General features: G+C 39.9%; 1 protein-coding gene across 4 annotated transcripts in view; it reads left to right on the top strand.

The window, feature by feature from the left end:
• The first annotated feature begins 2061 nt into the window (after nucleotides 1-2061).
• The window catches only part of LOC139712646 (homeobox protein Meis1-like), a 176290-nt gene continuing 155013 nt past the window's right edge, over nucleotides 2062-23338 (top strand). For 3 of the 4 annotated variants that reach the window (XR_011709576.1, XR_011709575.1, XM_071624454.1), the window contains exons 1-5: nucleotides 2062-2637; nucleotides 2890-3143; nucleotides 4099-4249; nucleotides 6975-7025; nucleotides 9149-9199. Coding sequence is in view for 1 of the 4 variants with exons in the window: in XM_071624454.1 (XP_071480555.1) it covers nucleotides 2623-2637; nucleotides 2890-3143; nucleotides 4099-4249; nucleotides 6975-7025; nucleotides 9149-9199 (522 nt within the window). In the remaining 3 variants the exon portion in view is untranslated. The remainder of the gene's footprint in view (nucleotides 2638-2889; nucleotides 3144-4098; nucleotides 4250-6974; nucleotides 7026-9148; nucleotides 9200-23338) is intronic. The other variant, XR_011709577.1, reaches the window with a different exon arrangement.

The raw sequence follows: 23338 nt of genomic DNA, 5'->3' as shown, positions 1-23338 counted from the left end.
TTTTGTCTGTTTGTTTTTTTATATTGACACGAAAGGACACTTCGAACGAAAGCAACATTGTGGGAATTTGACTCCCGCACTGTTTACATCAGGGTCGTCAACAGGAATGACGAAAGACAGGAAAACATTGTGATGAAAAAGAACACGTTACACGTGCAGGTGTGCGACCATTAACCGACTATTAAAGGACAAAAGGCGATGGAGCATAATATACTAAACCACGGAGTAGGAGGGACACTAAGTGATATATAGGCGACGAATATGACATGTATACAGATGTAAGTCTTGTTAGAACATCAGAAAGAAACAGTAACAAGAGCTTTGTATAACAAGGAACTATACAACAAACATCCTTCCACACCCACCCCTCCCCCACAAAAAAGAAGACGTGATCAGGATGAGGTATATCGACTATGCATGTGCTTTTTGAATTTAAAAAAAAAAAAGGGGGGGGGACAAATTTTCCGGTAGACTGTAAATTATCCTTTGAACACAATAACATACATTTTTGTCTTTTGACTTGAAATATCGATACATACATAACTCTCACGTCTTGTCTCGCGTTTAGAAGATGCAGATGATTTTCAATAATCTCATGTTCATCTAAATAATGAAAACTGATCAATCTTGACGAGCAGTAAATGCTCCTGTATACCAGAGACGAATATTCATCTTTTGCATCAAAATAAGCGAGGACAATATAATGTTCTTATAGTAAGAAATTTTAGCGCCGAAAACTTGACATTCGATACAGTGATATCATACCGAGTCGTCTCAGCGACTTGCAGAAGTAAGAGAAGATGAAAATAATGGATAACATCTCCTGCTAAGTCGTGCCAATTGTGTGGGTAAGAGCCAACGCGAAACACGCAACCTGCTCATGGTGCGTAAGCTCCTTTGTGTGACGACTATAATATAGCAACAAGGTTTGTTGCTTTTGACGCACGGAGTGGAACGCCGATATCACAAAAAAAGGTATGTTGCGCCTCATTAACCCGTACAGGAAAATGCGAGCGCTGTTTGTTCTTTGTAGATCCATAAAAGATGGCACCATTGTTGCAATTGGTTCCGAGCTAGTGCCCAGAAATACAGATAATCACCGCAACTCGATTGTCCTGCAGTGTCGGGCGGCCAAAAACTGAAGATGGAAGCTGTGAAAAGATGGGCATTACTGGCGGGATCTCCCTGTCGCGTGTTTTGACTATGAGCCGCCGCAAAGAGCTATTCCTGTCCTGAGCACTGCGCGATAATCGATCACACTTGAAAAACGAGGTCCCCAGTGGACCTTCCCTAACATAACAGTCATATCAAGGTTGACAATAGACCTACAATTTAATTGCTGACAAAGCAAATATGCACCGTGTAAACATACTTTGGAGATTGCTTTGAATGTTTGGGAAACCTGCAGCAATGCCATATCACGAAACACCGCAATAAAAACAAAGGGGTTATACTAGCGTTTCACTCTCAGATATCTTTATCATTTACAGAAAATTAAAACAAACATAGAAACCCACCTTTAACCCGCCTAGGGTTACTTTTTCTTTGACATCCTGTGTCATAAATATTCCAATAGTTTATTTATCGACGCCCTTTAAATGAGACGCATGAAAACCCTGCGAGACATAATTTCTTTGAAAAAGAGAGAGAGAATGCAACAGAGATACTTACAAGTAGATATTCAACCCTTGCATATATCAACTGAGCATTACACGGTGTAAAAATCAGCAAGTTTTATCAAAATGCGCGCCAACTCAATCCCACGTAAGGTGACTGAAAAAAAATGCTTTCCAATTCTGAGCGACGCTCAATGGGTTCCTTCAAACGTGGATAATTTCTTTTGCAGTGAAAGGGGAGTTCCGTGTTGCGAGCAGAATTAATAATCCCGTTAAAATTTAATAATAAATCCCAAGCGTGGATTAATTTGGCTGCGAAACGGATGAATCCCAGCTCCAGAAATGCCCTTTGTGTGTTACTAATTCGGAGCAACGCAGTGAGGATGCGCTGATCCGTCGCCAGATTCCATGGTAACGCGGTTTTGATTGACGGCCGCATAAGGCATAAAGCCATCGAAGGGATGTCGTACCATCACAGGCCGTTGTTCGTGCGAACGGTGCGCACTTTAGTCTCCCACCGCTAAGCTCCGGCTAAGCTGAAACTAACCTCGCCGTGCGATACACGGCTTGGGACACCAGTCGCGATTCAGTTCCCCTTCGCATCTTGTCGTGTATGAAGCAGAAGAGCCCGGACCTTAGCTGCTCTGTTTAGTGACGGTTTTGAAGCCCCACCAGTCATTAGCTGGCTCGCTAGCTGAAAAGTCGTGGCAGCCATAGCTCATACATCGTCTTGACGCGTCACACTGGGAGACAGAGCGGAGAGGGGGGAAAAATCTCCATACTTCCCGATCTGTACCTTTCACTTTTCACATCCAAGCTCCTCGCCGAGGTGTGATATGTAACAGTGATCGCAAACCGGCTTTTGACAGGCTGAAGGATAACGTTAGCTGTTACAAACCAGCTCGGCGGAAACCGCGGATGATTGAAACTTTTGTTTGTGATTCTTGAATATTGTTGGAGTACCCGATTTCAACAAGCGGAGTTTCATCGAAAGTTTTCTCAGGCCATGGCAGGGCAGAGGGTAGGTGTTGCGCGGGATTTCGTCCTGCAGTTCGCCTCTTGTTGTCACCTCCAAATGAAAATGTTGAAATACGCGCCCTCCAGAACAATGATATACGATCTTTCATTTGTTTTTGCTCGATAACCTCGCATCATTATAATGATGCGAATGACATGAATGTGTTTGTTGAAGATTCACGTGGATATTTCTCCGGACGACGTTTGATAAAGCAAAAAAGAAAAAAAAAATATGTCTCTTCTTCTTGTCTTGCAGGGATACGATGATGGGTTGCCACATTACGGTACATTAGACGCCTCTGCTACGTCGATGTACGAGGCGCATGCCCCTCGGTCAGCGGTGCACTACTCGCAGGCTTACGCTCAACCGGGCGTTCACCAGCTCAATCACCCGCCATCCGTAGCCCATGCACAATTTTACCCCGGACATACACCGTCAAATGTTATCACCCCGTCAGTAACGCAGAGTGTTACGGATATTCACAAAAGAGACAAAGACGCAATTTATGGGTACACCTTCTGTATTTCTTTTTTTTTTCACCTTGCTTACTATTTTGAAGACTTCCATTCACCATGCGTATTTTAAACCAGGCAGTTTGGGTTTGAGACATTTTTTTCTTTTTGTTTGCTCATTGTCAAATCATCAGTTTTTATTCCAGTCGAGACGAAGTCTTAGCGATATGACAATTGTTGATTGAACTGTAGTCGGAACCTTTTTTTTTCGTGCTGGGATAAATCGATGTTAAGATAAAAAGAAATGAGAAAAAGGGAATGGGAGGTGTAAATTTACAGTTATATCTCCCCTACCAGTTTACCCCTAATCCCTCGCACAACGCCTTTGTTTGAAAACACGACGGTTATAGTGAAATTAGCACCGTCCTGGGCCACCGGAAAACTTCATAATTCGTGCGACAGCTTGCTCTGTCGGCGCGGCAACTTTTCTCGCCGTGAAAGCGATACCCTCACCTCACAGCTAGATGGTGTGAAACCTTCTGCCGCTTTTTTGTGTTGATCCCTTTTTTTATCATCTCACACAGTACCATGCAAAAGTGTTATGTTTTCTCAATTTCTGACCTGTAAGTGCGTTAGAATTCATGTCTTGTTTTTCTTGTCCCCGAGAAACACAGTAAATGCTATTGGGGGGAAAAACAAGATGAATTGAATTGAATTTATTCATAACTACCAGGCCCTTGTAAAGTGGATGTATCGTGGCTTGTCACGAAATATGGCATTTCAGCGCTAAAACCGAAATCCCGGTGGTAGCAGAAACGAGGGCTTGCGGATTTAAGTGGGCTCTTCTGTGTTTTCCCCCTGACTAATCAAAACACTGCCTCACTCCAAAATACATACTATCATCCGCATTTCCTTTCCCCCATTTCCCGTCGAAAATGCTAAGCTATGAAAATCCCGCTAAACGCGGCGAAGGAGATACGCTAAGGGATCGCTGTCTTGTTTCTAACCACAGGCACCCGCTCTTCCCGCTGCTCGCGCTCATATTCGAGAAGTGCGAGCTGGCGACGTGTACCCCCCGAGAGCCGGGCGTTGCAGGAGGCGATGTGTGCTCGTCGGAGTCTTTCAACGAAGATATTGCAGTCTTTGCGAAACAGGTACACGAGGTGAAAACAGGACAGGATTTTTCTACTTTTATCATGACTTGATTTCAGTTTTGTTTTCTGCTGTGGCTTGGTTTCAATCGTCTCCATATTGTTTTCTTTTTCCACTGGTTTTTCAATGTTATTATTTTGTGCATTGCTATTTAAGATTCCACTTTTGCAGCCTTTTCTTTCTATGAATGAAGTTTGGATTTATGCAAATAATTTGAGGAGCTGTTGAATACAGACATCGAAGTAAATTGTTCAGCATTATGTTTTATGACAGATGAGGTACAAGCACACATTGGGGTTTAATATGAGGTAAATTCAAAATTGATCCATTTTATTTTGAGTTATTCTCTTTCAACTTTTTAGATAACACATTTCTGTAGTTTATTTTGAGATACATGTAGTTCAAGAATGATAACATAATCAGTGTGATTATGATTTACACATTGCTAAACTAAGAAAAATATAAATTTAAGAATAACAATCATTTTTTTTTTGAAAGAGTGCATCTTCTTTTGTGAAATATTGATACAATGTTCAAAATATGAAAAATGTGTAGGTGTAATCTTCAGGACAAAATAAAGTAGAATTGGTCACTGTTCATTGAGTATGCTCAGCCAAATTTAATTTTGTTGGTATCAACCATATCTTTAAAAAAAATCTCAGTTGTATGCAAAATATGAAGGGCTATCAGTGTAGGCATGAAATGGCTGTCGTGTAACATATAACTGTGCGTTGACTTTTATTCATGCTTTCTAAATTTGTCATTCTGCTACCTCACATTTGAATTTACAGTTCCTATATACCCATAGACCTGTAGCAATCCTTTTCTCCCCCCCCCCCCTCCTGTGTGGTTGAACATGTATAATGCGTCACAAATGTGCCAAAATTGATTTCTCGTCTGTCTCGGCATGACCGTAATAAGAGTGGAAAAGGAGAGGAGAAGGAATATATACATATAAAAAAGAAAAAAATATCTAGCGAGTAGAAAAATGGGAAACAGAGTAACATGGTCTTATATGCGCCATTGTCCCTGTGCTATTTCAATTCACTTTCCTGATTGCGGGAATGACCAGTTGTACCTGGAGTGAGCCGCTGAAGCTGGCTGCAAAGTACTATCAGCATGATATTTCCGTAATCCAGGCCATTTCTTCTGGCTTTTGTCAAATGCTTTCTCAATGTTCTCAATCAGCGAGATTCTAGTGCTCCGGCAATTTTTTTTTCCTCTCTTCCCCTCCACTAGTTGGTGATGTATTCATGTGTGTGTTTTGCTGTAAGAGCTGTGCAGTCTTTTTTATGCTTATCCTCTTCATCCCTCTCTCTATCTCCATCCGTCTATCTCCCCAGATCTATCTATCTCTCTATCTCTCTCTTTATTTCCCTCTCTTGCTTTTATGTTGTTATAAACTGCAGTAAGGCATGGTCATTTGATGTTATACCATTTCGCTTGTATTCTCTCATTAACGGAAAGTCTAGATAGCAAAGAAGGGAGACATTCAGATATTGTGTCGACATTGTTGTTGCGAAATAGCCAGGGCAAATTTACTTTTATGATGCATTCGATTTGTGATGGCCATTTTTATGTTTTTAGAGTGTGTAAGGTTTATAATGCATATCTCCAATCTCCTTGCAAAAACTAAATTTCAAAGAAGCAAAGATATATATATAGGGCGCCTATATACACTAAAAAGCCATTTGTAGATTTTATGTGAACCAGTATTATCTTTCTATATTGTGAAAATGTGCATGACACTGCTATGAAATCTGTGGCTTATACAATCTTGTAAGGTTTATAATGCATATCTCCAATCTCCTTGCAAAAACTAAATTTCAAAGAAGCAAAGATATATATATATAGGGCGCCTATATACACTAAAAAGCCATTTGTAGATTTTATGTGAACCAGTATTGTATTATAAGTTATCTTTCTATATTGTGAAAATGTGCATGACACTGCTATGAAATCTGTGGTTTATACAATCTTGCACCAGCTCAATTCCTTTTTTTTTTCCTTCTGCCACTGACTGGAGAAATGCAAAGTCTCAAATTCAAAACATCAAGGTATTACATTCATATTGTGGCAGAAACAAGAAACATGTAGGCTAACTGATTGACAAATTGATGTAAATATACACTGATTATTCAGTGTTTTACCAGCAGCCATGATAAAAAAAAAATCATAGATACATACTTGGCTTGTAGTCAAACCAACAATCCCCTGATTACCAGACAGGCGTCGCATCCACTAGACTTTGCAATAAAAACAACTCGACACAAGAATTCATTAATTTGAGTAAGGACCGTGTAGTACACTCAGATAACCTCAACACTGTAGCAACCTCGACGCTGTCTCAATATGTCGCCGAGTGAATGTTTTTTTCTCCTGTTCCGACTGGTTTCTGACAGTCCAATGTTTTGCGTCAGAATCGGATAGATTATCGCCAACTGCAACAAATTGTATGATGAATAGGCTCTAGTGCAAGCTATGTCAGAGCAACCTGTACAGCCATAAATCACAAAATGGGTGTGAATTCACCCCAAGTGGTCTTTCATTTAGTCGCATCCCAGTCGGGAGTCCATGACCATGGGTACGGAGTTGTCAGGTGGGATAGGAGGGGGGAAGTGACAGAGATACGGCTGCATGAAATTGAGTGCTCCATGCGAGGTTTTTGGATACTCCCACACGACATTTCTTTGTTTGTTATGACTTGCTCTTCGTGTACTATTCCTTCTTCGGCAGGCAAGAGCTGACAAACAGTACTTTTCCAGCAATGAAGAACTGGATAGTTTGGTGAGTATCTTGCAATTTTTGTAATTTTATTTTGTTATTGTTGTTGATGACCATAATCGTGTCTCCCTGGAAAATATGTGCCGTGCACGTAGGACCAGTGAGCTGTAGAGTAAACGTGGTGAATATACTGCCTGGTAGCTGGCTTCAAGGCACAAATTATGTTGTGATAAAGGTTGTCTGTTTTGTGTATTCTTCTGACAGTGGTTGTAAAATGATTCAATGTCTCAGAGTGATTTTCTCAAAGGATGTGACTATGTGTGTTTTTATTTTCGTAATCGTTATGTGCGCTGGTCAAGAAATACAAAATCAAACGTGATATGTTAGCCTTGATAAATATTTCCCTTTGCTAAAATAAAAGCTGCCCACATCAGTCCACTGGGTCTACATCATCCTGACCCTGAATTTGTGATATTTTCTCAAATTGCTTGATTGAGCTGAATTTCTACTTCTCCAGAGCTTGCTGAACAAGTACCTTAATATAGTAATATAGAGCATTGCATATATCTGTGTTAGTCACTTATTGCTAGTGCAATGAAGTAGCTGGAAAATCCATCAGTGATCATCTTGTTCTCGTACTTGTAGCAACAAGGCCATGTCGGCTACCTGGAAATTGAATTCGTTGATCTATCGCGTTTGTAAATGGAAAGAAACCGTTGTTCTGATATTGTGGTGATCAGTATAAAAAAAGCTAAGAGTGTATACTTTTCTTTCATGTAATGGAGGCCAGAAATAATCAGAAATTGATTGTAGTAAGCTGAGAGAAGATAAGTGATGTCTTTGTGTGCCTGGTTTGGTTTTATCATTTATGTAGTTTTTGAGACTTTTTACTGATGTAATCTAGATATTTCACCATCTATTCTCTTTCTTGTGTATTACTTCCCATAGACAGGTAAAACAAAATAGAAAATGTATACCCAAACATTGATGCTATTGCATATCTCATGTATATGTCTGGAAATGGGTGATAACATTTTATCATTGACTGGTTGAGATGCCCTGGCAAGGTTTATGATACTGTTTTTGTCTTGTAGCAATTTTTGCTCTGGTGTGCCGTAGCTTTCGTATGGGTAGGACAATTTGTTTTAGTGTGCGTGCATTTACATTTAGGTTATGACTGGAGAGATTAAGACCTTCACTTAAAAAATCCTCAGCAGCTGTCGTTTTACGGGACAGTCTGGAGGCAGATTGTACGCTTGATATCTAGGCAGGAAAGCTACCATCTTTGTGACTGAGATCTTTACCTCACCGCCAAATCAGTCGAGGGGAAAGAAATACTGTGCAGGGATCATGAGCTCCTGAGCATGGATTAATCTGCAGCCCCGTATTTTCCTTTTTGTCCTTATGGTGAATCCAAAGGGTTTAATGCATTTATGGCGAAATTACTATGAATGAGGGAGCAAAATATTTTCTGTCATCAGTATGTCAGTCATATTCCATAGTGTCAGTGATTTCATGAAATGTATTGATAGTATTTGTGATTATAATGTTTTGTTCATGTGTTTGTTTTGTAACTGATATGGCTGCAATTCTCAAGACTCTGCCACAATTGTGTTAGCATCTAGTAGCTTTTTATGGTTTCCAGAGTAAAGAGGCCACATTTAAGTTTCCAGTAGTTTGTCTACATTATTATAAACTTCACTATTTATGCAGCAGGACATTATATATCTTTGTGAGTGATTTAACAGATGTTCATGTTGAAATGTGACCGTAGTTCGAGTGATCTCTTTTTATTCTACCTCTTATTTGCTTTGTATTCCACATTTATTTCAAACAATTTCAAAGTGCATATCATACTTACACTGTTTCTCACGATGTGATAAATGACTTCTCATTTAATACTTTGTATTTGTGTGTGCTGTTTTGTTTTCTCCCAGTTCCAAGATATTTTATCTTCAGATATGCTCTATGAAGGATTTTAAAGCCATAATATATGTTCTTATGACTATAATAATTCATTTTTGAAAGAAACTGGTTTAACATATAATTTTTCTTGTTTTTCATTCATCTGCTTCATGAATAGAAACACTAAAATGATATGAAATCATGATGAGAAATATTGAACTCAAAGCAGATCCAACACAATTTCAATAATCATGTGTTGTTTTCTTCTGAAAATCTTTCAGATGATCCAAGCCATTCAAGTATTAAGATTTCATCTTCTTGAGCTAGAAAAGGTAAGTGCATGGATTATTATCATCGTACAGTTTATCTTATTTGTCATCGTTACTGACAAGGCAGAATTGCAATTGTTGTTGCTTTACAATAATCACTGATAGCGATGAAATCAGAGATTGCATGTTTTACCAAAAAGAAATGTTCTCAGACTCAACAGAAAAGATTTGATTGTAATTTTCATTGGTAGTGATTGTGTGATGTGCTTGTTTCTGTATTTCTGTTTGAAATTTGTGCCTGATGGAGAATGATTTTCATAATGAATAATCTTTTTTTTTTCTTGTAGCACTAAGAGTTACTCTATTAATTCTTAGTATGATATGTAAGATGAGACTGCAGTTATGTATATCCATATTCATGCTATTTTTTTGTTGTTGAGATTTGATATGTCGGGAAGTGCGTTGCTGTATTATTCAAAAACTTGTTGCACTATAGTCTAGCAGTCTGTACCGGCCGATGGCAATGTCATTTATTTTTGTTTTGTTCCTGAGAGTGCAATAGTAATGGCAACTGCAGAAACTATGAAGTTTGAAATTTCAACAAAATCTGGAGAAAAAAAAAGAAGATCTGATTTATCCCAATTGCACAATAAAATCTTACATATGAGTGGTTGATGTTCCCCGAGAAGTAATTTTGAATCAAAAAGTCATCAAATTAAGCTTGGCAGGTATTATGTTGATCGTGCAGATGGGCACCACAGACTCCACGGATATTCTTGCAAAGCCCAGATTTTTGTCTCGATCCATTCTTAATTGAAATGTCATCCCATCTTATGGCCTGACAGATGATGTATCTTCCCATCTTTATTTTGTTCTGTAATATAATGGTACACGTAATATTCTGTATGCAGATTTACTCATTTCTCCGGTATCGGAGGGAATGAAACAACAACAACAAAAAAGAGAAAGAGACAAAATAGAGCATTAAAGTGCTCTGTTTGGGAGTAGTAGCTGATCCATAAGTTGTGTTCAAGAAATTGAAAAGCCTTTCTTATGTCTATTGTCTGCATATTTCGAGACACCGATTTGATATGACCCAGCATTTCTCGAGTGCAGCCTCACTGCTCCTTCGACACATGCTTCTTGTGACTTTTTTGAATTCAGAAGAAAAAAAAAATGTTTATCAAGAGACTGGAATATCCATTTTTTACTATGAATATTTTATTTTCCTTGCATGGAAAATTACTGTGTTGCTTCGAGGAGATATGTTTTGCTACTTTATAGGGTATGATAGTTTATGTTGCTTATGAGTAATTTGTTGGTTAAATTCTAGCTGTGGAAGTTCATACCAGGAGGTTAAGTTGCTCTGCTTTTAATGGCAAAGTGTTAGGGGTAAAAATGGCACTGATTTAGAATTGCAATGATACAATGAGCTCATTTAAAGAATCTTCTTCTAATCTGGTTGAATGTATTTCTGTGAATGTTAAAGTTAAACACTAATGATTATCCGTGGCTACTCATAAGGTCCTCGGTATGAATTTAATAGAATATGATTACAGAATATGCCATATTGTAGGAATGTAGGCCTAGATGTATTCTGTCACGTCTCTTGTGAATTTAGTGACAAGAGTATAGCAGGAACACCATTGGTGTTGTCATAGTTTATTGCTCGGCTGATGTCGAGATGCACGAGCCATCGATCCAGCTCTTGCGGCAGGCAACCGTGTGTACATTGGAAATATTTCACTGTGAAAAATGCTGGACGTATTATTATACATACACCAGCAATAGATGCCGTGGCCATGGGGCAAGGTTCAAGTAGAACCCGTGGTAGACTTCCCATGCACCCCGTGGGAGAAATGCCACACTAGCTGGGATGATTAACCAGAAGATGCCACCGCAGGTCGGCTCTCTGGCATGGGGAAGTCTCTCTCGTGGCTGGCCTCTCGCTGAAGTTTAACCGCCGTGAAAGCCCAAAATTTGCAGTAACACTGCTTACATTGTGACTGCAATCTTGCCAACAGGTCTGCATATATAGATAGGCCTACATGTGTGTGTGTGTGTGTATATATATATATATATATATATATATATATATATATATATATACATTTGGAGAGTCAAGGTGAGCACAGTTGTGGTTGTTGAGATATAAGATGACAACTATTTTCTGTTTTGTTCTGTCTGAATTCAGACTAGGATGACTCATGCCAGACTTCAACATGCATTTTTTGCTAGCTATCATACAGTGTTGTCTAAATTAGATTGCTATTTCAATACCCCCCCCCCCCATAGAATTCCCCTGTAAAATCACAAGAAGGGGGAAGATCTGATACTAATTCATTTAAAAGAATGGCAATTCAAGTCTTGATTTCATTATGGTGCGAAAGTTCTGAAATCCCTTAATGTCGACTCAAATTTGGGCAAACTACTTCTGTCGGCCTGCATTCACTTAGCTTGTAATTGAGAATTGAGATAATGTCAAAAAAATTGAGGAGGGAGAGGGAAGAAATAGGGATGACTGGCATAGCGAAATTTGGAATGTGGGCGTTTGCAAGGGTGGTAAGCTTGGTGATGTCTGATTATGAATTCTGATAGTTGGAAGCAGGATGCGTTTTACCTCTTTTTCCTCATCGTCTGCAAATTTGCGATCGCGGGGCACTGGCGATGCGCCCCCCGCCACATGAATTCGTCACATGTGTAATTGGTTTTACGTAGCAGCACTTCAGGAAATCTATAGAGGAAGAGCAATAGCTCACGAGGTTAGCAGATTGTAAACAAATTAGAAGCCTGATGTCTACCAGATGCTCCGAGATCAGTTTGAATAAGGCAATAATGTGACATGATTTTTTTTTTCTTCAGAACTCACTCCATGCTGGCACAGGACATGATGCTTGTTCATGTGGTTCTTTTTTCTCGATTAGATAAATTTTGAAATCATTCGAATCTGGGTGGCAAAGGCCAAAGTATATTTCTGCCAACTGATTAGGGTTTTTTTTTTTCTTGAAGGCCCAAATATGAGATTAGAATGATCACTTACTAAATTTTACAATGTAGTTTTATGTTGCTCGATTGAAGTCATACAGAAAATAGAAAAACACATATGAAGATAATTGCTAACCTACATATATATGAAGATACTTGCTACGCCTCTGAACATATTTTTGATTGTCTAAATGTGTTGTTAAAAGATAAAAGATAGAAGAAAGAGTAATGGATATTTTCAGATACAGTTTTATATCAAATTCTTCATGTGTGAATAAAAAGTGAAAAAAAATGATGATGCCATATTTTTCAAAATATATAATTTAGCTAGTATCATGTAGGGCCTACAGTTTATGAGATGATGAGAAATACATTGAAACATTTTGGGTGATTGCCTCCTGCAGAGCACAAGTTCACTCAAATTCTCACACATATATACACTCCTTAACTCAAAGGAGAGCTGCAGTGTTGAGTTCCTGTACGTTTTTTGCAAGGGTATATAATGACAGTCTGCAGTCGCACATGTGCAACTGCACTCTGTTGAGACATCGAAGCATGCAATAAAAAGCGCTGAACGATTGAGCATATGGCATTACATCTCCGAACTTTCAAGGGCAGGTCAGACTCAGCTCCAACCTTCATCTCCATCCGTGGTTTGTTCAGGATTTATGTTTGGTTTGTTATTCTTTTATTTTCAAAAAAATTATGTTTTTGAGGACTGAAGAATGTCATCATTTAATATTAACTTCTTCATAGCTTCCTGTCAATTATGGCAAATGCTTTGCTGAAGTACCTTGGGGAAGGCATCTTTTTTTTTTTTTTTTTTGTAAAGATTTGTATGATGTTGCTGTAGGGAATACAATCGTCAGTGAGACAAGGAATCTCTCTCCCCATGGAGAAAGCAAAAGTTTCAATATTTTTGAAGACTGATTATTGCTGCAGTGATCATTTGTAAAGTATGAATTATTGCATTTTCTCAAGAGAAAAATCATACTCTGTATCAAATGCATTAGGTAAAAGGTAGCACGCAGAAGAAAGTGTAGTATGACAGGAGAAATATTAAGACCTGGGAAAAATTTATGATTTTTTTTGTCTCTCTCTTTTGGAGATAACAAGAAATGTTAAGTGGCAAGAAATTCTTCTTCCTGGCCATTTCCATGTACATTTTTTCCCCCTTTCCCCCTTGTCTCTTACTGTCTTTTTCTCTCGCTCTCTCTTTTTACACATTTGGATGAGTCCCAAATAATTGGTGCTTCTATCACAGTGCTGCAGTTTTGCTGGGCCATCAATGCCCCTCTTCCTTTGTGCTTGTTGCTGCGGTAATCCAGGACATTACGCAAATCACCTGCATGGCCCTAGTCTCCCGCTATCACTGCTGTTTTCAATTTCCCTCGCAGGGCTGCTCCGTCTCTGTTATGAGCAATCGCCCCCCAAAAAAACTTTATGCCCGGTTAGAAAGAAAGAAGGAAAAGAAAAAAGAAAAAAAAGACTAACAACAACAGTTGGGTAGTAATGAAGTATGGTGTAAATAAACCTTAAACAGTTCTTTCGGCTTGTAGCTGCAGTAGCGTGATCAAAGCGACTGCTCCCAGATTTGACTCTGTGTTTTACCCTAATGTGGTTGAGGGTTAAGGAGCTTGACAAGTCCAGTGATGGCTTGTTAATGATTACCCCCTTTCACGACTGAATTCATTTCCAGTGAACGGGGAAAATCCTACAGATTGTTTGATAGGTATTACACGTACTTACCACAAGTGAGAGATTTAATGGGTGCTGAAATATGCATGGAGCACTATCAACCACTAGCAGTGTTTGACAAGGAAAAGTTTTTCACCTGTCTGATTGGCTGGCCATAGCATTTCAAATTTCTAACTAAAAAGAATAATACAATTCCTTGACCTGAGAAAGTGTAGGGCCTAGGTATCAATGCTATTGGGAGAGCTTCTATATGAAAGTGTAAAATGTTTGTTCTGGTTACCTTGTAGGAGGCAGTTGAAATAATTCTGATTCTTGCTCAGTCTCTACAGACCCCTACCCCTCCCCCCCCCCCCACCCAAAAAAAAAGAAGCAACAACAATAACCACAAAAAGAAAAAAAGCATAAAAGAAAAAAAAAAAGAAAATGGCAAGTGACCATCTAGTTGAGACATGCACCTGTCTGGGCCAGCATGAAAAGTGATGTCTATGAAATGCCAACATATTTTAAAAACATGAAAGTAAGAATAGAAATTGTGAAGATTTGTGCATCCCTTACATGGTTGAGAAAAAAGATATAGAATGGTATTTACGGTTTGTGATGCCATCTTGAAGGTATAAGTGTCTTGTGTGTGTGTTTTTATTCATTGGCCACCAAGCAAGCACTAGCACAATGCAAATTTATGAACTGGTTGGATTACTAATTTCTTTTGAATTTGCTATAGTATAACAGTTATGACATTTTCAGCTTTGATATTTTCAAAGAAAAAATATAAGCACTTTCCACTCCATTTATTTTGAAGAAGAGAGCTTGTTCAATAATATTTTCATACCAACATCTTCTGGTATGGTCTTTTGATGTAGTGCTATGATTTTTGATGCACTATGCTACAGCATATCTATCTAAATCTAGTCATTCATTTTTTTTTTGTCTGTAATGTATGTCAGGTTTATACATCTGTCAAAAAACGACATCTTCACTATTGTCTTTTTTAAAGGACAAGTTCACCTTCATAAACATAAGGATTGAGAGAATGTAGCAATATTAGTAGAACACATCAGTGAAAGTTTGAGGAAAATCAGACAATCCGTTCAAAAGTTATGAATTTTTGAAGTTTTTGTGCAGTAACCGCTGGATGAGAAGACTACTGCAGTGTATGTATAACTTAGATGTCACATGCGTACAACAATATAAGGAAAATATAAAGAGAATTTCACTAAATTCCATCTTTTGACAAAAGTACACATTCCCCTGACTCGTTACCGACAAATGTTATGGGTAATATTATTCTTCCCGCCTTTAGAAAGAGGCAAGTCAAGTGCTCTTTTATTATGCAAAAAAAAGTGAAAATATGTTGAATTTTCTTTTACATTTTCTTTAGGCTGTTGTACGCATATGACTCACAAGCTGTAGTAGTCTCCTCATCCAGCGGTTCCAACACAAACATTTTAAAAATTCATAACTTTTGCATCGATTGTCCAATTTTCCTCAAACTTTCACTGATGTGTTCTACTATTATTGTTGCATTCTCTCAATCCTTATGTTTATGAAGGTGAACTTGTCCTTTAAATGAATTCAGATAACATGGTTCGTTGCCTGCTCGGCAGAAGGGCCCTAAGGGTTGCATGATGTGAACTTGGTAGAGCCCTTCTGCCAGGCAGGCGATCAGTTGATGTATTTTCAGCTTCCCCCAAGAAATAAGTAAGAAAAAAAAAAAGAAAGCAATTTGGTTCACAGATTCAAAGATATTGAAGTTTTTGAATAGTCGGAGCAATGCCAGAATGGGAGCATATATTGACAGCCCTTGTCTCTATCCACCAGGTCCTGGGAAAACAGTCTTCTTGTGAAAATCTATTCTCTGGCCCCGATAGGATTAGAATCCCATAGATGTCTTGAAAATTGACTTGTGTGAATAGAATGTTTACCAGCCTGAAGGTACTGGCCATGTGCTTATGTGGTATACATAGTCACAACACAGCTGTGGAGTGTCCACAGCCTACTTTTGATGACTGTTCCAGAAATAGTGTATGGCATTTTCTCTGTGTCCTCCGAGTCAAGTCAAAATGCCAATTTTAAGGTTCTGGGTAGTCAATAGCAAGACTGAAAAGTTGCGTTATATATATTCTAACATCAGCTGAAGTCAATCTAATGCATATTTTGCTTGTGAAGATGGAATAAGATAAATGCACTCAAAGGAATATACAGTGTATGTATATCTTTTCCTCATATCCTTTTTAATTTTTTCATTTATTTTCATTTATTTGATTTCCAACATTCATTCACTTCATATTCAAAGGAATATAGGCCCATTTGAATATATATATATATATATATATATATATATATATATATATATATATATATATTTGTGTATATTCATATAAGCTGGCTCGACTTAACGCATTTGTTTTGATGTCACATCTGATGCAGAATGAATTGGGGCTAATATCCAGTTGAGGTAGTAAAGAGTGAAAAGCTACAATATATTTTCTCTGTCTGTTTGTCTGTATCTCTCTCAGTGTCACTTTTCTCCTGTCTCTGACCATGGTCCTTCTTGTCCCCCCCCCCCCATCTCCTTTCCCCCTCCCTCACCCTCACCCCCCCCCCCCCTCTTACAAACGACGGTGAAGTCTTTGACCTGACAAAAATTCTGCATGCATGCATGCATGGACGTAGCAGGGAGCAATCTTGCTTGCTCGTCCCAATCACGGGCTAAGTGGCACAACACATCAGCTCGCCCTCTTGTTCCCCTCTCCCCTGCTGCAACATGTCCTGATGAGGAGCATATAATATGTGTGTAGTTCACCCTCGCCCCATACCTGACCGTGTAACATGCAGATGGTACACGTGCACGTGTGCTCCTGGTGCTAAGACAGAAACATGGCCGTAGTGTTTCTGTAGCAGAGAATATATATGTGCCCACCTCGTGCAAATCGCTTTCAATCGCTGGGAGCGCCCGATACGCTCTGGAGAGAAAAGAGGGGGAGAGTGAAGGTGTGTGTGTGGGGGGGGGGGGGGGGGAGAACGGGGAAAGACAGAGAGAGAGAGAGAGAGAGAGGGAGAGAGGCTAACAAGTAAGACTGAGCGGGTCCCCTACTGAAGTAATACACACAGCAGCTTTCTCACCTAATACAACTGTGCGACTGCCTACCTGTGTGGGACTATGCGGAGCATGGTTGAATTGATTGATACAGAAGGAGTTGGTGAGAGATAGATAGATAGATAGGGAGAGATGGACAGAAAGCAAAGGAGAAGATGAAGGAGGAGGAGGAGGAGGAAGAGGATGGGGTACAGGGAAGGGGAATGACTACTAGTATGTCGTCATGTTGGTTGAGAACGTAGAGATTTTTTTTTTTTTTAAAGATTGATGTTTTGTTTGTGAAATTGAGCAGCAGCTAAAGTTCGAACGCAAACACTCAATATGGGACTACTCAGGAACGGTATTGATTGATAGGGTCTGCATTAGACGCAGAGCTGCCTACACATATTTATACATATATATACACACATTCACACACACAGAATGATCACTTCATTTCTTTCACAGTGTGCTCATTAGCATGTAGCATACCTGTGTACACACAGTGGTATGTGGTACTAGCGATGATGTTGTCATTAGTGGTAATGCAAATTCTGATTGAACATTAATTAAGCAGGACTACGGGGATGCAAATCGAGCAGGCACGCCTGCTTCTACTGCAGTGCTATGGATATAATAATTATTCCAGCGTCAATTTGATAATCCTGTACCTGTAGTGGGGTTTAGATGTTAATTCCCTGTTGATATGTAGGCGCCTACTTTATCACTATCATGAATGGCACTTGTGCTAAGCAAAGGATAGATTGTAATTTTAACTTTGAGGTAAAAGTCACCAAGACGTATGTGGAAAATAAATGGACATGGATAATGGCCTTAGTCACTGGCTTAAAAAGGCAAAGTAGTTCAACTACTGTCTTTGTCCATTTTTCTTTTCATGTAAGATGTTTGAGTAAAGTTTACATTTTGTCTTGAGTAGCTAGCTGAATACTGTAAAACCAGGGCCCCGTTTTATGAAAAGATACAATCAATTTTCAATTTCCTTACAACACAGTCTGCCATAGACTTACAGCTGAAATCAATTTTAACTCTTCATAAAACAGGACCCAGAAATGTTTGCATGCATTTTAATTTCACCCATAAGATTTATGAAATTAAAATGCATGTGAAAGTTCTTGTCTACACTATGATGCATTGAATGCCAGTGGCAATTCACGAAAAGAAGGCCGTCGGTTCCAGTTCCATGAAAATTTCATGCAATGAAGTTATGTTGCTTTATTACAGAGTTATCTGAAAACACGCTAGCTGATATTTTGTTCTGGTCAATGAAGGCAGATGCAACCAGTTTTGTTTGGGTGGTTGGGAGGGTGGGGACTGGGAAACCTATCACTAGAAAGTGAGTGATTACTTGCCTTGCTATGATTAAGGCAATGGCATGTTGCATGTTTCTTTGCATTGGAATGAAATGGAAAATAGCCGGATGCTTTACAGAGTCGGGGGCTCCAGAAGAGACCTGCATATCGCATATTATAGTCAAAACTTCTATTGATCGACGCTGGTGTGTGCAACTAAATGGCCGTCTTTGACTTCGCCAACAATGCAGAGTAATCACACGGGGGATCATTTTTCCCCCGCCGCGACAAAAGGCCGGCCCATATTTTGTGCGTTCATTTCTCTCCACAGTTCTCCTCCCTTCATTCATATCTGGTGGCACTGTCTGTGTCAGGGCGTAGGAAGGGTACAGTCAGTGAGGGGCACAAAGTTAGTTGCGTTTGCCACAGCCCATCTCTCCAAAGCTAAAGCTGGTTATACCGTGATTGTCGATGACCTGTCAAGGCAACCCCTGGTGAAATGGCACCAGAAAGAGAGAGAGAGAAAGAGAAAGAGAAGAAGGGGGGGGGGGGGCAACGGAGAAAAAGGGGGCAAGGTAGTCACAATGACTGACTTATTGGGGTGATATGATATGACAGACCTTTCAGTGCCAGTGTCAATGACTCTAGCCTGACAATGGCTGTTGCGTTGTTCCCCTGCTGGTTCCGAGCCATTCATGGTTGAACCCTTCTTTCAAAGAAAGAGAAAAAATTGTGCTCTTTTTTCAAGATAATGATCAAAATACTGTGGATTCTTTTGATTTCTGCTCCATAGTTCTTGCCATCTTTGCTTTCATTTTTCTTTTCTTTTTTTCATGGAGGTCGAAGATCTATTTATTTTGTATTTCATTTTTTTGTATGTCAAAGAAGCGAACAGTTACAATACTTTGTGGTTACAGGAGGAGTGGGTTAAAGAAGAGGGACTTGAAAAAAGAGCTACAAAGAAAACCATTCAATCATCTGTATATGCCCAAGTTGGCTGTGCGCTCATCATATGAACAGCATTATTGAACAGTTGAGACAAAAAAAAAAGTCTTTCCCCCAACAACAACAACAATAACAACAGTAGAAGAATTCATTGGCCGTGCCCAGGTTATGCCCACTGCTGCGCTTTCGCAGGCCGTGCACACGTATATATCATGTACTTCATTGTGATTTTCTGGATCATTTGCGCTTTGGCGCTATCATAATGGGACAGCATAGTTGATACTATTCCCCCCCCCCCTTCTTCCCACAACCCCTCTTTATTCCTGGCTCTCCTGAACACATTGTGTTTGTGCATACATGTGTGGTTTTGTGGCTGCTTGAGAGTTTCCTTTCTGTTCATAATTCCTAGCGTCAAATAACCCGATCCTCCTGTTGCAACCAACCATCCAGCCCAGGAAAAGGATCTCTTGCGCAAGCTTTTTCTAGGAACGGCCACGTATAGAACGTGCAATGCGATCGTTAGCTTTTGGAATCAGAAGGGCATTGAAGAGTGGCATGTGCACTGGCGCTAATGCCCTTTTGATTCTCACACTTTGGAGGTGTAAATGTAGAGGCAAATGACCGAACTCTAACTGCGAGAGAGAAAGAGGGGGGGGGGGGGGTTGGAAGAGATCAGAGCAGAGTTTGCCCAACTGTGTGTGTTAAAATAGGTCAATGAGAAATATATCAGTGTTGTACTATGGAGCAGAATTGTTGCAGTCGAGACAATGGTGGTGTCAAAGAGAAAATAAATTTATGGCAGGAGGATGTATAGGAGGAAAAACTCTTGACACCATTAACTGCCGCAATCTATATTATATTACAAAAAGACAGAGAGAGGAAAAAAAAATCTCATTGCCTGACAGAAAATTCCCTGATGGCCCAGCTCAGGCCAACTAAAGCTTAGGTCACCCAAGGATGTATTTAATAATCAGTGCTACTGTATCAGGTTGTAAATCCATGTGCAAATAGGAAAGATACACCTCTGTCAATATAACGTGGCTGCTATTCAGGCCAGGTTTAGGGTGGAGGGATAATCGCCAGTGTACATAGAGCCAAGGTGTGAATGACTGGACATGCATGCGGGTCCTCAGACGGGGGTCTGTGTTAGTGCTGTGCAAACATGACTGGTGTTGCTATTATTGCAAGTGTGCAACCACCTCGCACACTTTCCCTCTCTCCCTTCTCTCTCTCTTTCTCTCTCTTTACACTCACATGCACCCACCTACCCACACACACATGCACATAATATGCACACACACACATACTGGTACTCACATACTGTCTCGTGTGTATTATTAATGTCACATTACATGGGGACAAAAAAAAAAAAAAAAAAACAAGCCCCAGTTCCATCTCATTGGCTGCAGTTACTTAATCTCAGTTGACTTTTCATGTAGAAGCATACAAAAAAAAAAGGAGAAGAAGAGGAAAAAAGTATAGTTGAAGACTGGATTCGATTTGATTCCCATCTAGCGGCCAGCAGGGTCCATTTCAAAGCCGGTTATACGGGACCCCAAGCGCGTTGAGCAGCCAGCTTCTCCATGCCAGCTCCACGCCACCTTAGGAAGAGCTCCCAGACCCCAAAGAGTGGGGGAATCTATTATCTGACAAATCGCCAGAGTCTAGACACTAGACGCGGTGTTTTGAATGGTCATAATGAGAGCCATTCAGGCCCGCTTCGGCTCTTTTTTTCTGCAGCAAATTGTTTGCTTTTGAGGTCAGTGCTTAGCCGTAGCTGGACAGGAGGGGGGTGATATTGTCCAGTCCTTTATTGCAGCCCCCTAACCCCTGCCCCTTTATTCCCCTAATCTGTTTGGACCAGCGCAATTCAAGTGATGTTAGGATGCAGCATGAAGGAGTTGAAAAAAAAAAAAAAGGAGGAGAAAGAAGGCGAGAAAAAGGAGGAAGATACATTACTGTCCTGTGGTATTAAAGCTCCTGGCTGGCTTGAATGCACGCCCCTCTGACAAACAATTGCCACTAAGATACAGATGTGCTTTGTGCGAGGGGATGATGTTGCCTTTCAGACTCCGGCCGGGGACAAATGATGAGGTTCTTGACAACTGAATGGATCCCAGGTATCAAATTGATCAATGTGAGGGGGGGAGTAGACCTATTCATCGGACGCTGCACCAGAAGAAAGCGGGAAGACATGCATAAAATAGGTCCAGCAGACAATGGGGGGAAAGAGTTGTCTTTTCGCTATCAGGAGGCTGAAAAAGAACTCAGACAGTAACTTGTAAATCGTAGCATGAAAGAGGATGGGGGGGGGGGCTACTGCATTGATTTTTGTTTGTTTTTTCTTCTTGGTTTTGTCTAATTTCATCTGTTGTAAGGAACGTTATACGTTTGTTACAGGATGCAAGTAATGTTTAAGAGTGCTTGCCCCACTCTCCCCACCTCCCAGCTCCCTTCTCTGACCAGAAGTTTTTGGGACTGGCCCCGATTTAGGCTGCGGTCAGTTAGCCAACCTTCTATTTTTATGAGGCCTGCATTGGATGTGAGCCGCGACAGACCCACACGACAAGCATTCCAGACTCCTCTGCACGGCATCGTTGAGAGCACTTTGCAGATGTGCCGCGCAGCGCGAATGCCAGATGCAAAACAGAACTTGTCGTTATGATGTAAAAGCAATGATGATGATATTCACAGCAAAAGGGCAAAACCATACGGCAGATTTATCACGAGGTATATTCCCATGCCCTGGGTGGCTGCGATACTTGTGTGTCAGAATGATTAATTGTGGATTCAGTATTGAAGAGAAGAGTTCGATGATAAATGTAACTCTCGCTTTCCCTTTGTACCTATATCATATATTTCTTCTTTTTTTTTTGATGAGAAAATTTTCTTTGTCAGAAAATTCAGAAAATAGAAGGGGGTTAAGCAGGCAGGGAGAAAGTAATTGTGTAGATCTGTTTCATTCTTAGCACTTTTCCATGTATTAGACGCCATGTGAAGCCTTTCAGTCGAAGGCCACACACTTTCAAAGTGCTCTATTGCCATATTGATGCTATAATCCTAATGACTATGTGAGTGCGCAAGAGTTACGTCTCGCTAGGGCAGATTATCTGCCATTTTTTTAAGAAGGCACACAAGCCGTGAACAGGCAATCACCAGGCCTGGACACGAGTAGTGGCCAGGTGACCTGGGGCCACTTAAAATTGATGTCGGGCCCCAAAATTTTCAAAAAGGCTATCTGTTGGTGGCTCGATGGGGCAGCTAATATTCAAAATAACTTTTTTTTATATTAGCTATTCCCTCTTACTTCAGTCCACTACATTTTTTTTTCAGGCCATCAAACTTCAAATTCATAGATTTTAGCAGCCTGAATGGGCCAATAGAGAAAGAAAAAAGTGTGTAAATGTGATGTGTGTTTTTTGCAGTCACACCACGACACATTACTTGTCCTGATTTACTGCTATTGAGAGTGGGAAATGATTGATTCATCACGATGCAGAATCTGAGGATGAGCTCTTGGAATAGAAACATATCTCTTTCTCTCTCTCTCCGAGTAATATGTCAGTAGACAAAGCCATGCTACTCCCATAATCTATATAAATGTGCCATGGTTACTCTGAAGAAGACTTACGTCCTTGTAAAAATAGTCACTCTGACTTGTGAGCAGATGTATCATTTTATGCATTAAATGGAAATTACAATGAAAAAAAAAACTTTAACATGCACTTTAATGTTTCTGCCATAGCACAATGTAAACTCTCTGCATATATGAAAGTACCCAGGCTTTCACATTAGCAGTGGCCTGGGGCTCCCAAAAAATTGGTATTGGGCCACCATTTTTTTGTGGCCCTGGGCCACCACTAATATAAATGCTTTTGTGGCCCAATTGGGCAACTAAGATTCAAAATGTATATTTGCTTTTGCTTTTATTTCAGGCTACTGCATATCTTTTTCAAGCCACCAAAATTTCAGATTGTATAGAATTTAGTTGCATAAACAGGCCACCCGATATGTAAAAGTTAGTGTTGAGCCCTGGTGCCCCCAAGTTTTTTTGTTTTTGTTTTTATTAACATGAATATTCAGCCTTCCAGTCCTGCATCCAAAATTTGAATGATTCCAACCACTTGAATAGTTTTTCAAAACCGTGAAATAATCTCTCTCTCTCTCTCTCTCTCTTTCTATGAGTCT

The sequence above is a fragment of the Diadema antillarum genome, unplaced genomic scaffold, assembly GCF_040938485.1.
Source record: "Diadema antillarum isolate AM-2024a unplaced genomic scaffold, OU_Dant_1.0 seq00001834_RagTag, whole genome shotgun sequence".
NCBI lineage: Eukaryota > Metazoa > Echinodermata > Echinoidea > Diadematoida > Diadematidae > Diadema > Diadema antillarum.
Note: the sequence above shows the minus strand (reverse complement) of the source record. Positions and strands in the feature narration are given on the sequence as shown.